The following is a 16,072-nucleotide window of genomic DNA, read 5'->3' as shown; positions in this document are numbered from 1 at the left end:
AGCCCCAAAATGAAAATAACCCAAATAATCCATCAGCTGATGAATGGATAAACAGAATGTGGTATATCCATAAAATGGAATGTTATTATCATTCAGCCATAAAAAGGAATGAAATGTTGATGCATGCTACAATTTAGATCAACCTTGAATACATTGTATTAAGTGAAAGAAGCCAGTCACAAAAGACCACATAGTCCACATATATGAAATGTTCAAAATAGGCAAATCCATAGAGAGAGAAAGGAGATTAGTGGTTGCCATGGGCTGGGGAGATGGGAAAATGAGAAGTGAATGAGAGTGGATATGGGGTTTCTTTTGGGCATGATGAAAATGTTCTGTAATTAAATAGTGGTAATGGTTGCACAACTCTGTGAATATACCAAAAACCACTTAATTCTATACTTTTAAAGGATAAATTTTATGACATGTCAATTATATTTCAATTAGATATTTTTTTAAAGCCGTTCTATGTACTAGGGTAGAGGTGGTGTATGTGATCACAGGAAGGATACAAAAAAATCATGAAAACATATATCTGGATACAAGCACTTTATTCTTTAAAGGAATTAATGGGACATAGCAAAGGAGTAATAAGGAACATGGCAAAACTTATTTTACAGTTGTTATATTTTACTCCCAAAGCAGACGTAATGTGCTTGCTTATAAACAATAAAACACACAGGTAAAATGACTGGCTGAATTCATCAGCAGCATAACTTTTGGGCCTAAAGGTAAGCTGCAGACTTCATGTGTGCTACAGAGAGTAAATAATAGCATTTAGGGAAGAGAAATGTGTGTTGGATGAATTAGAAAGCTTTTCAAAAGGAACTGGCACCTATACAAAACCTGAGATTTTGAAAGAATGAGGAAAGAAAAAGACTTTGGGAGAGGCAGAGGAGCATAGGCAAAGGCCCTGTGCAGGAATGAGGCTGGTCCTGAAGGACAAATGCGGGCAGCCAGGTGGGATGGAGCCAGTGAGAGCTGGCAGTGCTGGGCCGCTCTTCAGTCCATTTTCCTTCCCTAGACCATGTCTGCAGGCCTCGCAGCAGGCAGCCCTCTTTACCGGGCTTTCTTGGATAGTAAACTCAGACCACAGACCTCAGAGTCTTTGCCAGGGGGAGGTCCTGGTACAGTAGGTGTCTTTATATTGTTGGAGCAACTCGTTTCTATTAATGCTCACATCTCCCCATATGTAGAATGTTTGGTCCTCATCTCTTTAGAGGAAATGAGACACATTTTGGAGCCTGGAAAATAAGTCACTAAAAAGAAGTGAAATGACTAGTTTGTCAATCCAAGAGTAAAACACCTTGAACTTCTTCTTACAGACTTCTATCACTACTATATACCAAAATACTATGACACTGCGTCCCCTTGCTTAACTTGGCTGGAATGATGACTATCCAGTAATAGACAACTGTTCATTATTTGTGTATTTGCCATACAGTTTAACCCCAGCAAAACAAGAAAGGCTTTCCTTTTAAAGCACAAGTCAGGTACTAAAGTATTATTCTCATGTATTTAAACAACAAGTAAGATAAAATCACAATACTCTTCTGAATGTGGTAAAAGATGTTTTTCTTTTTTTTTTTTTTTTTTTTGAGACGGAGTCTGGCTCTGTTGCCCAGGCTGGAGTGCGGTGGCCGGATCTCAGCTCACTGCAAGCCCCGCCTCCCGGGTTCACGCCATTCTCCTGCCTCAGCCTCCCGAGTAGCTGGGAGTACAGGCGCCCGCCACCTCGCCCGGCTAATTTTTTTTTGTATTTTAGTAGAGACGGGGTTTCACCGTGTTAGCCAGGATGGTCTCGATCTCCTGAACTCGTGATCCGCCCGTCTCGGCCTCCCAAAGTGCTGGGATTACAAGCTTGAGCCACCGCGCCCGGCCAAAAGATGTTTTTCAAGCAACTAATCTAATCTAAGGACATTCTCTAATAGAATAAAAGGCAATCTCAGTGTCTGAAAAATTTAGGTTAAAATCACTTTTAAACACGTGCTGAGGGTCATTAATCATGAAATTTTAGTTAATAATCCTTACTGTGAGGCTTGTAAGTCCCCAAGCTTAGGCTGATTGATTACTTTAAACACCATCATTTTGTCCTCCTTTTCGAACAGGTAGAAGATACAATACTGTTAGAGGAAGCTTTTCTCAGCCCCAAGATAGGATAAGCAGCCCTTTTTTAGACTTTTACAGTGATCTTTGGCCAACTGAGAGATGGTCCTGATGTGCTTGGAATGAAGTCTTCTGTAGCCAGTGTAGCCAGCAGATTGGTGGCTGTTACAAAACCCCCAAGACCACACACTGCAGGCTACAAGGAACCAGAAAGTGACAGGGCTGCAAGGGAGGATGTCTGAATCTCATGGACCTGAAACTATAAACACAGGCCTGCATGCATCATTTCAGGACAGTTTTTATTTTCAAATGCCTGATCTCTGGACAATAGATAGGCTCCTTATGAAATCCTACCGCCAAAGGAGAAGCTCAGCTGAGTTCCACTGCAGTTTCAGATCCGTTTTATGCTATTGAGCTATACTAATTGTTGACCAGAGTTTTATAAAAGAGAACAGGAAGTCTCTTGTGGTCAAGACAATTTGTAGTGGTCTGAAAGCATCTGATTCTCAGAAAAGAAAAAATTCTTTGTAACCATATTAAAACCCTTACCAAATATGATTGTTTATAGTTTTCTTCTTATTTGATCAATTCATTTTTGCTTCAGTGGAGACACATTAAAGAGATCTAAAATGAGAAGAAGTGCCACAGTTTTTAAAGTGGAAACTTGTGGAGTCCTTGCACTTTTTTTTTTTAGATGGAGTTTCACTCTTGCTGCCCAGGCTGGAGTACAGTGGCGCCATCTTGGCTCACCGCAACCTCCGCCTCCCAGGTTCAAGCGATTCTCCTGCCTCAGCCTCTCGAGTAGCTGGGATTGCAGGCATGTGCCACCAAGCGCAGCTAATTTTTTTTTTTTTTTTTTTGTATTTTTAGTAGGGACGGGGTTTCTCCATATTGGTCAGGCTGATCTCGAACTCCCGACCTCAGGTGATCCACCTGCCTCAGCCTCCCAAAGTGCTGGGATTATAAGCGTGAGCCACTGTGCCTGGCTGTCCTTGCACTTTTTCAGACAACTACTCCAGTATTATAATAAAATACAACTAAGCTCGATAGCACATTATGGGCATGCATTATATATGCATTCCCTTTCCTATACCTTGTGTAACCTGCACAAGACATTAGATGTGCAATAATTGCACATATTGTAAAATAATGTTTTAGATTTATCACATGGTTCCAAGAGCATGATTCAGCCCGTTGTCTTATTTAGTAAAAAGTCAACATCATTTTATAACAAGAGCTCCCAGGCATTGTACTCATGATTAAGCAATTTTTGTAACCCGACCTGAATGAATTCGCAGTCTCATAAATTGGATGTGAACATTACCTTAGTATTTGGGGACCTATCTAACTATAGGACATTACTAATCTAGTAGCCATGTGATTACTGTTACGGGGAACCCAAGCCTACATTCCAGAAACTTATCAATAAAACAAACAAACAAACAAAAAGCTTCTTAAATCAGCTAAGTGTTCACGTTATTATTATTATTTATTGAAACGGAGTTTTGCTGTTGATGCCGTGGCTGTAGTGCACGATCTTGGCTCATTGCTACCTCCGCCTCCCAGGTTCGAGTGATTCTCCTGACTCAGCCTCCCGAGTAGCTGGGATTACAGGTGCCCGCCACCACACCCGGCTATTTTGTGTGTGTGTGTGTGTGTATATATATATATATTTATAGAGATGGTGTTTTGCCATGTTGGCCAGGCTGGTCTCGAACTCTTGACCTCAGTTGATCTGCCCACCTCAGCCTCCCAAAGGGCTGGGATGACAGGCATGAGCCACTGTGCCCGGCCCACTGTATTTTATTATGTCACAGAGCAGTGATCGTAGTGGGACTGTGAGTTTACTACATAGATGCAACAGGGAGTGGTTTTGTCACATGCAAAGTATGATGAAGCCAATTCAGATCTTATTATTTACGTTTTACTTAATTATAAGCTTAATTTTGAGCCACGTTACTCTACTCTCCATCAGACTTAAAAGTATTTTTTAAAAAGCCAAGAAAGCAATGGAGACTCTAGTGGAAAATGAAAAAGAGGAATATCTTGCATTTTTGTATAAAAAATTATTAATAATGGCCATAATATAGAATTTTCTTTGAATTAGAAAAATGTCTAATGTTCCCAGTATATTATAATATGTAATATTCCCTGGAAACCAAGCAAGTAACACCATGTATCCGTAAATTATCCATCCAAATAGGAAACAAAGGCATCTCAGATAATTTAAACTCAGCAATAATCCCCAAAGCTCAATGTAGGCATGGTTCTTAATATCCTACTCCAAAACTTCAATATAGTTTATTTACTGTTTATCTTCTAACAGAGTGAATAGCATAAAATAAGCAACTTGAAGAAAGGAACTCTAAAGGAATTAAAAATGTCAAATGTAGGCCAGGCGCAGTGGCTCATGCCTGTAATCCCAGCATTTTGGGAAGCCGAGACAGGCAGATCCCTTGAGTCCAGGAGCTGGAGACCATCCTGGGCAACATGGTGAGACCCCGTCTCTACAACAATAAAAATAAAAAAAGTGAAAATTAGCCAGGCATAGTGGTGCGCACCTGTAGTCTCAGCTACTGGGGAGCGCGATCACTTGAACCCCGGATGTCGAGGCTGCAGTGAGCTGTGATTGTACCACTGCACTGCAACCTGGCCAACAGAATGAGACCCTGTCTCAACAGCAGCAACAACAACAAAGTAAAATGTAAATATAAATAATAAGATCCACATTGACTCTATCTTACTTCTCATGCAAAGCAACCGCTCCCTGCTCCATCTGTGGCACTATGCTTGCTCCCTGCACCGATGCCTGGTTTGAACTGGTAGCCACAGCTCTTCTAAGCTCTGTTCATACAGCTGCAGTCAAATCCTGGAGCAAGTGCAGTGGCCCAGGGAGCTCAGTCCGCAGCTGTGCTTTAGGGCGAGCATTCGTTTTCACTAGCGATGTGTCTAGATCCTAGTTTTCTCATTATTTTTCATCTTCTGATCTTGTTAAATCTACATGACGTTCTTCCTTTTTCATAGGATACAAACCCCCTGCTTCCCGACATGCATGTGCACATGCACAAACTCACACCAACACATCACACCCGTTCACACGTGTACAGACACATGCACACTCCACACACACCACAACACTCACCACACACATTGCCACCACACATACACACACACACACACCACACACACTGACACATCACCCCCATTCACATGTGTACACACATACACATGCAGACACACTCTACACAGATTCACGTACCACACACCACACACATTCACACCACATACATACCACACACTCATACCACACACACACACACCACACACATACACACACCATACTCTACAACACACTCTACACACACACCACACTCACCACACACATTCACACCACACATACACACTCATACTGACACATCACACCCATTCACACGTGTACACACATACACATGCAGACATACTCCACACACATTCACATACCACACTTTCACACCACAAATACACACACACCACACATACACACCACCACACACTGACACATCACACCCATTCTTATGTGTACAGACACACATGCAGACACACTCACACACATTCACATACCACACACACCACACCAATATTCACACACACCACACATACAGACACACCACACACACTCATACCACACACACACTGACACATCACACCAATTCACATGTGTACATACATACACATGCAGACACTCCACACACATTCACATACCACACACACCACACACATTCACATCACACAGACACACCACACACACACCACACATACACCACACACACTCTGACACATCACATCCATTCACATGTGTACACACATATGCAGACACTCTACACACATTCACATACCACACCACACACATTCACACCACACATACAGACACACCAGACACACTCATACCACACATACACACCACACACACACCACCACACTACAACACACTCTACACACACACCACAACATTCACCACACACATTCACACCACACATACACACACACACACCACACACACTGACACACCCCCATTCACATGTGTACACACATACACATGCAGACACACCACACAGATTCACATACCACAATAACTACTAATATCTGGCCACCACACATACACACTAAGCACAATAACTCATACCACATACACACTGACACATCACACCACTTCACATGTGTACACACATACACATGCAGACACACCTACACACACTCACATACCACACACACCACACACATTCACATCACACATACAGACACACCACACACACACCACACACTGACACATCACCGACCCATTCACATGTGTACAGACACACATATGCAGACACTCTACACATATTCACATACCACACACACTACACACATTCACACCACATACACACTGACACATCACACCCATTCACATGTGTATACACACACGCATGCAGACACACTCCACATGCCTTCACATACCGCATACACCACACACATTCACACCACACACACACTGACACATCACACCCACTCACATGTGTACACACATACACATGCAGACACACTCAGCACATTCACATACCACACATACCACACTCACACCACACACACACCACACACACTCATACCACACATACACGCAACATACAAACACACCACACACACACACACACAATTCACACATATACATGCCACACATACACATACACTCACCACACATACACACACTCCCCACACACACACCACACACAGCACACATACACCACACGGACCACACATACACTCACCATGCACACATCCATGCATATACACACCACACACACACTCACCACACACACCACACATACACACACACACACCATACACATCCACACCACATATCCACACCACACATACACACACTCACCACACATACATACACACACTCACCACACATACATACACACCATACACACATTCACACCACACATACATACACACACAACACACACGCCCACACTCACACCACACATACACTCACACCACACACACACTACCACACTCACATCACACATACACATGCACTCAAATACAACACACTCATGTATACACACTAACACACTCCACACATACTCATTGCACACACACACTACACCCAATTGCACATGCTCACAGACTAAAACCACACACACCGTATACACACCACATACACAAGTACACACACCACACATAAACACACACCACACACACTCATACCACATACACATCACACACACACACCACACACTCTCACACTACACATGCACATACACCACACACACCCCGCACCACACACACTCACCACACATGCTCACATAACACACACACCGCACAAACACGCACACTCAAATGCAGCACAGTCTCATGCACACACACACTCTACACACTCATTGCACCGACACACCCACCCAATTGCACATGCTCACACACACACACACCACACACATATATGCTCCCACACTCTCTCATCCTCTTATGGAACACACATATACACCCAGTCAATAAATTCAACAAAGAATCATTTAGGTATCCAACTAGCACTGAGGTTATAAGTGAACAAAATAAAATGTGCACTTACCGAGCTTACATCAGGAATGAAGAAAGGAGAGAGATTTGGAGAAAATAAGAGTCCAGGATTGGAAGAGAAGGAATGATGGGAAGGACACCGCCCTTGGTGGCAGAGCTGCCAGCAAAGGCTGTGAACTTGGAAGACAAAACTCCCTTGACCCCTCCCTACCCATCTTCTCCAATACTGAGGATGGGTTTGGAGATTCTTATCTGTTCCAACAGCTAATCCAGAGCAGTTTAAATGAATAGCTGTGATTTGGGGGATGTGCAATATATGAAATCTCAGCTGTTGGTACCATGGATGTCACAGACTCATCACCTGAGCATCCCTACAACTACTGAGGTGCACAGACTAAAGGAAGATGACTGGAAGTGGAAACTTGCTGTTTTAGGGCATTTCATTCTTCTGTGCTTCATGGGCTGAAGACATATAAGAGGCAATAACCTATGAAATTCTGTTTTAGATGTTTTGTTTTAAGAAGCACTTTATATAATAATTAATATGTATTCATTTAAAAGAATATTGTTTATTTAGCATGGAAGTTGAAAAATAGATGGCTTATTTCAGCAAAAATAAAGACACCAAAAACACAACCTCTTTTTTTCAAGGTTCAGATTCACTAAACACTCCTTCTTCCTTCCCACCCCTAACTACGACTGTATGTGCACACGCACAGGCACACGCACACACACACAGTTAGCTTCTAAAAGGGACTGTGTTTATCCTTTGATATTTGAGATCATTTACAATATTATTCAAATAATGCTGATTTTGTAAGTTTTCTTCTTCATTTCAAATTTATTTTAGCCTTAGCAGCAATAATAAAAAAGATTCCACTTCGGGAGGCTGAGGCGGGTGGAGTTCAGGACCAGTCTGGCCAACATGATGAAACCTCGTCTCTACGAAAACATATAAAAATTAGCTGGGGGGGGGGCTGGTGGGCACCTGTAATCCCAGCTCCTAGGGAGGCTGCAACAGGAGAATCGCTTGAACCCGGGAGGCAGAGGTTGCAGTGAGCCGAGATCACACCGTTGCACTCCAGCCTGGGCGACAGAGCAAGACTCCGTCTCAAAAAAAAAAAAAAGATTCCAATAGAAATAAGCTAAATTGGAAACATACAGATGCCTAAATTTTTGTTTTCTGCAAAGGCAGAAACAGCTTAAAACTATGAGCTGCAGTAAAAACAGTCACTGTTGTAAAAATACTAGTACTGGTAATCAAATAAATGTCTGCATCTTCTCTCCTAGAGATTAAATTGGGAAGAACTACAGAAGTACTTCTGTCTTCTGTTAACTTTAAATAACTTTAAATACTAAGATCTAAAAGACTTCCCTTTTGTGTTTTCAGTGTGCTAGTCTGCTCAACACTTCTAAGCTGGAGGACTCAATTTCTTTTCATTGTTCGTTTCAGGCAGCCACAGTTTCCTGGGATATCCGCACGTTGTACTCAACAGTACCTGAAGATGCAGAGCACAAGGCAGAAAATTTACTGGTGAAGGAGGTAAATGTGATGCTTCCAATGTTTTATTTATAAGACTTTTGCTTTTTCCCAGGGGATTCTCAATGCAATTTACTATTATTATCTTCCTCTCATTTTCAATAGATAATTCCAAATATTCTAACTAGTGGATGTCCTTTTTTTTTTTTTGTGGGGGGGAGGTCCTCACTCTGTCACCCAGGCTCGGAGTGTGGTGGCACCACCTCTGCTCAGAGCAGCCTCCACCTCCTGGGTTCAAGCAATTCTTGTGCTTCAGCCTCCGCAGTAGCTGGGATTACAGGCACACACCATCATGCCTGGCTAATTTTTGTATTTTCGGTAGAGACAGGGTTTTGCCATGTTGGCCAGGCTGCTCTCGAACTCTTGACCTCAAGTGATCCACCTACCTCAGCTTCCTGAAGTGCTGGGATTACAGGCATGAGCCACTGCGCCTGGCCCTAGTGGATGTCTTTCAATCTTCATTACTTGTTAGATGACTCTCCATCTTCCTCTTAATCATTTCACATTATTTGGTGACTGTTCAAGTTTTAGATTTTTCTTTTTGTTTTTAATTAACTTAAAACCCCCAAGTCGAGAAAGATGTAAGTATTCCCAATACAAAGATTTGATTTAATTTTATTTATGTAGATTGAGCCTTAGGAGCAGCCATACTACATGAGAATTTTGGATGATGGAGTTCTTATTTGAAGATGTATCTCTTTTTAGGACTAACTATGGAAATAGTTAACGGTAAAACCCTGTAGACAGCTTGAAGGGACTATATTAGACCATTATTGCATTGCTATAAAGAAATACCTGATACTGGGTAATTTATAAAGAAAAGAGGTTTAATTTGCTCACGTTTCTGCAGGCTGTCCAGGAAGCATGGTGCTGGCATCTGCTTGGTTTCTAGGGAGGCCTCAGGAAGCTTACTCTCATGGTTGAAGGCAAAGGGGGAGCAGGCATGTCATGGAGTGAAAGCCTGGAGTGGGCGGTGCCACACACTTCTTTTATTTTTTTATTTATTTTTATTTATTTATTTATTTAGTTTTTTGAGACAGAGTCTTGGTTTGTCGCCCAGGCTGGAGTGCAGTGTCATGATCTCAGCTCACTGCAACTTCCGCTTCCCAGGTTCAAGCGATTCTCCTGCCTCACCCTCCTGAGTAGCTGGGATTATAGGAGCCCACCACCATGCCTGGCTAATTTTTTTTTTTTTTTTTTTTTTTTGTATTTTTAGTAGAGACGGGGTTTCACCATGTTAACCAGGATGGTCTCTATCTCCTGACCTCATGGTCCGCCCGCCTTGGCCTCCCAAAGTGTTGGGATTACAGGCATAGCCACCGCGCCTGGCCACGCCAGGCTAACTTTTGTATTTTTAGTAGAGATGGGGTTTCACTGTGTTGGCTAGGCTGGTTTCAAACTCCTGACCTCAAGTGATCTGCCCGCCTCGGCCTCCCAAAGTTCTGGGATTAAAGGCATGAGCCACTGTGCCCGGCCAAATGGCCAGATCTCATGTGAACTCAGAGCTAGGGCTCATGTATCACCAAGGGGATGGCACAAGCCTCTCATGAGGGATCCACCCCCATGATGCAAACGCCTCCCACCAGGCCACACCTTCAACACTGGAGATTACATTTCAACATGAGATTTGGATGGGAACACATAGCTAAACTACATCAAGGACTGATGGAACATCTCTGAGTATAGCATTGACTTGCATTTTATTGGTGTCTAAGAGGCCTACAAAACGGCTTATTTTTCTTCTAACCAGACTCCAGGCAGCTTTAGAGCAGGAATTGAGCCAGTGCATAGCAGCTACTTAGCAGATGTTTACTGAATAAATAAACGATGCTTATCCTTTCCTTATAGAAAATATGGTGATACAATTTAGCCCAGCACAGGTCAAACTGAAAGTAGTGGAATCTAAGTTCAATCTTGAACCCTGAGAAAGTGGTGTGTGTGTCCCAACAAGGAATTCATTAAAGCTGCATACAATAGCAATATCTTTTCTCGGCTCTTAACATATTTATGTTATATAAGCTAGCCTTATTAGTGTACATATTAATATTAATATGACTGTACATTTTTCTGTTGTACTGTTCAATTCAGATCATTGTTTTATCGGTCTTTTTTTCCCAATTCCATTATTTTGTATGTATTTCCCAAAGTTCACATTGCATTACAATACCTTTTAAGGAGACAGAAAAAAGAAAAAATGCAGACTCAGATAACATCAGGATATCTGAGAATACTGTTTTCCCATTTACTGATAAAAATAGTGTGTGATATCAGTACAATAATATTTTGTTTAGAGTTGCCTTAGAGAAAGTCTTAGCATACGGTAGGGTGTCACTATTCTTAAAAAAAAGCTGGCAAATAATTTTTATACCAGACAATCAGACTTATTGAAACCTGCAATAAATATGTGTTAACTTAGGCAGGATTTGACATTTTTATGACACTGACTTCCCAACAGGGAACTTTAACCAGGTCTTATGCATTCTTTAGAAATACATTGCATTTTCTTCATAAAGATCTTTAACTTTGTTGTAAAATTTATTCTAAGGTCCTTACCATTTTGTCACAAATGTGAGTGGAATTTTAAAATTCCATTTCTTTTTCTTACTGTTAATTACTTAATGAATTAATTCTTACTGTTAATTACTGATATTTTTAAAAAGCTGTTGATGTCCTAATATAAATAACTAGCTCTTATCCTTATAGTTCGTATTTAATTTCTTAGGTGTATAGGAGTAAACAATTAAAATTTTCTTCTTTTCTAAAAAGAATATTATTTCTTTGATTTTTATCTTATTCTATTATTTTATATCCCTAAAACAATATTGAATAATAATGCTAATACCAGGCAGTATGTCTTATTCTTGAATTTAGGGGGAGACTTTAGTATCTTTCACCCTTTATGAAAGACGGTGTTTTATGTTCATTTCTGGCATTTATTGTATTTTAAAAGGTGTCTTTCTATGAAATTTTAGGGTGTTTATAAAGACTGGCTGCCCTGTTATCACATGCATATGTATCCTATTAATACAACAGCTTTTCTGTTTTAGTTAGCACTGTAATAAAATCAATGGGCTGTTGTCCTATGGATCCCTACTTGTATTTCTGGTATAACTTTCTACTTCAAGTTGTATTATTACCTTAATACCGTGTTGTCTTCTAATTGTTTTTACTTTATTTCAAATTTTGGAGTTGATATTATGAGTGAAATTTGGCTCTAGTTTTCTTTTTTCCTTTGGTATTAGAGAGATGCTAGCTTTAAAAAATAAATTGGGGCACTCTACATCTTTTTCTATGTTCTGGAATGAACAGATAAACAAGTGAAACAAAAAATATCTAGAACAAATTTAAGGGCATAATATTATTTAAGAGATAGTAAAGATGGCACTTCAAAGTCTCCGGGGAAGAGTGGACAATTCAACAAACACTACTCAACTATCCATTTTGGAAGAAAATAAAGTTGTGTCCGTATCTCATATTACATACAAAAATAAATTCCAGATGAATAAAATAATCTAAGTTTTAAAAGCAAAGGTTATAGGCCGGGTGCGGTGGCTCACGCCTGTAATCCCAGCACTTTGGGAGGCTGAGGCGGGTGAATCATGAGGTCGGAAGATTGAGACCATCTGGCTAACACGGTGAAACCCCGTCTCTACTAAAAATACAAAAAAAACCCCCAAAAATTAGCCGGATTTGGTGGCGGGTGCCTGTAGTCCCAACTACTTGGCAGGGGGAGGCCAGAGAATAGTGTGAACCCGGGAGGCGGAGCTTGCAGTGAGCTGAAATCATGCCACTGCACTCCAGCCTGGGCGACAGAGCCAGACTCCGTCTCAAATAAATAAATAAATAAATAAATAAACAAACAAACAAACAAACAAAATAAAAATAAAGGTTATAAAAATGTAGGAAAACATTTCTAAGTGGGAAGTTAGGGAAAACTGACAGATTTAACCAAACAAAACATTCAAATTTGTATATGATGAATGTATGGTACCATAAACAGAGTCAAAAGAAAATATTTAATCAGAGAAATCATTTGTAACTTATTATATCTTTTGCTGAACACACGCACTCACATGTAAATACATACATTCCTAGTATTCAAAATCCTGCAAATTAATTTTAAAAAAGATAACCCTAGAAAATATGAGCAAAAGAGATGGGCAGTCTGTTTAAAAGAAGAAATGCAGTTGGCTAAGAGGCATACAAGGTCGTTCGGCCTCACTAGTAGTCATGGAAATAGAAATTAAAAGAACAATTTTAGGGAAGAAAAATTTTAAGACAAACACCATTTAGCAATGATAACAATACAGTGAAAGAAACACTGTCACACGATGTTTGAAATACTCACATCTGTAACTTTTGAAATGTAATTCACAAGTATTTTTAAAGCAGCATATATCAACAGACAAACGCATAGGATGAAAACACCCTTGGGAATAAAGATCTAATTAACAGACATGTATGCTGCATTGGAAATTTTGAATTATCAGTTAATAAGGGTGAGGCTAAAATTTTTTTCACATTTATATTTTGTAATAATATAAAACAACTAAAAAATTACATCTATTTAAATAGCTTAATTTTGATGCCCATGGTTTTTTTTTTTTGTTTTTTTGGGTTTTTTTCCTTCTGAGATGGAGTCTTTCCTCTGTCACCCAGGCTGGAGTGCAGTGGCGCGATCTCTGCTCACTGCATCTTCTGCCTCCTGGGTTCAAGCGATTTTCCTGCTTTAGCCTGCTGAGTAGTTGGGGTTACAGGCGCCTCCCAGCATGCCTGGCTAACTTTTGTATTTTTAGTAGAGATGGGGTTTCACCATGTTGGCCACACTGTTCTCAAACTCCTCACCCTCAAGTGATCCACCCACCTCAGCCTCCCAAAGTGCTGGGATTACAGGTGTGAGCCACCACGCCCGCCCTGATGCCCATAATACATTGTTAGGAGAAAAAAGCAAGTCACAGAATTGTAGTATGATATCATGAAAGATATAAAACCTATACATATATACATAAATATGTTTATATAAGGCTAGGAAAAGGATAAAAGAATGCACACATCAAACTCATAACGTTGGCTACCTCACAAGTTTGGGACTCTAGTGGGAGGGGAGAGATTGATTTTCAACATATGTAATTCTCTTTTGTTGTGATATTACACATAAATTTTGTAATTTAAAAGCTATTTTGGAAAAATTAGTTAGAATATATTTTTAGTAGAGACGGGGGAGCTGGGCATGGTGGTTCACACCTGTAATCCCAGCACTTTGGTAGGACGAGGAGAGTGGATCACCTGAGCTCAGAAGTTCGAGACCAGCCTGACCAACATGGTGAAACCCCGTCTCTACTAAAAACACAAAATTACTGGGGCGTAGTGGCACATGCCTGTAATCCCAGCTACTTGGGAGGCTGAGGCAGGAGAATTGCTTGAACCTAGGAGGCGGAGGTTGCAGTGATGTGAGATCGCATCATTGCACTCCAGCCTGGGCAACAAGAGCAAAACTCCCTCTCAGAAAAGAAAAAAAAAAAAAAAGTATTTTTAAATGCTGCCAGAATTGGAAGCAATTGAAGCCTGTTGCCTAAACTTGTCTGCAAAAATTAAAACTCCAACATAATTCTTCAAGTCATTAGATAATTACCTAAAAGACTACTTCAGATTCTTTCGTTTTAATTATTGTTTTAGTTTGCTGATGAAAATGGCATGTGGAGCACTCAAAACCTCATGCGTGTCTTGCTTTAGGATTCCACCTGCTGGGCTTATCTTTCAGTCATAGAAGTCAATTACATTCAGCAAACACAGTCCATTCTCAGTCATTTTTAATCCAACTACTACAGATTTATAAATGTTTCTATCATTTTAGGGACTTTTCATGCTCCTTTTGCCCTCTTTGGGGGTGTGTGTATATAGCATTTGTGTATTTCCAATTTTCAGCAGTTTCTAATTGCTCTTACATGAACAAGTGTTCCCAGCTCGTGGCTCTGGGTCTCTAGAACCCAAGGCTTTCAGAGCCTTGGATTTGGCTGCCAGCCTCCTTCAGCTCCCACATATTAACACTGCCTCATTTTATTGCCAGGCATGCTTTCAAGATAGGGCCAATTATCCCGAACTCTAAATTCTGGGACCATTCAGAACCTCCACCCCCAATCTCTATATCCAACCAAGGTTTCAAGTGTAGCTACTTTTCCAGGGGAAAGATGACATGAAAAGCAGATAACTGGATCCATACAACACAAGAGACTTCGAATGACTATTCTAGGGTTCCCAGAGGCCTTCAGTGTTGCTTGTGTTTCAAGAGCTTCTACCTCACAACTTCAAATGTCCAGATAGATCTTTTCATCTATCTGTTCTCTGAGACTGTCACCTTCAGCTGAGGAAAAGTTGACCACAAAATTTGCCTTTATTTTATTATTGCTCCTGGGGGGAAACTTCTCACCTTCACTTTTGTTCCCGCCTTAATTCCTTTTCAACTGCTTGTAGCTTTCTTTTCTCTCTTGTATCAGCATCTTACTTCTCTAAGAACTGCTCCAAGGAGAAACAAGTAGAGTGCCTTTCGCCCTAGATCCCAAATACCTGCTAAACTTTTATGTTGCAAAGCTCAGTACAGAACATTCGACTCTCTTGGGCAACATGAATGAATCTTCTGATCATATTTTTTCTCAACTGTATGGATCTAAAATAGGAAAAAAAATAAAGGAAGAAGCCTGGGACAAAACTATTTTATTCCCTGCTAATTTTTCTGTGTCACTAGTACTGAAAACCCTGCAAAAACTCCCATAGTAGTCCTTGATTTTAAGGATAAAGATAAAGTGAAACCTGTGTTTTATAGGATGGGAAGAAGATAAACCCTACTTACAAGTATCCCGTGATGATAATGGAACATGAATAGTCAGG

The 16,072-nt window shown here is 40.6% G+C and overlaps 1 protein-coding gene across 1 annotated transcript in view; it reads left to right on the top strand.

Annotated features, from left to right (window-relative positions):
* The window catches only part of DOCK10 (dedicator of cytokinesis 10), a 281,526-nt gene that overhangs the window by 117,342 nt on the left and 148,112 nt on the right, over positions 1-16,072 (top strand). Inside the window, 1 exon segment of the mRNA XM_031651896.1 lies at positions 9,101-9,190. Coding sequence (XP_031507756.1) covers positions 9,101-9,190 — 90 coding nt within the window.

This window comes from Papio anubis, chromosome 10 (genome assembly GCF_008728515.1).
Source record: "Papio anubis isolate 15944 chromosome 10, Panubis1.0, whole genome shotgun sequence".
In the NCBI taxonomy this organism is placed as follows: domain Eukaryota; kingdom Metazoa; phylum Chordata; class Mammalia; order Primates; family Cercopithecidae; genus Papio; species Papio anubis.
The sequence above is the reverse complement of the archived record's forward strand: the minus strand, read 5'-3'. Positions and strand labels throughout refer to the sequence as shown.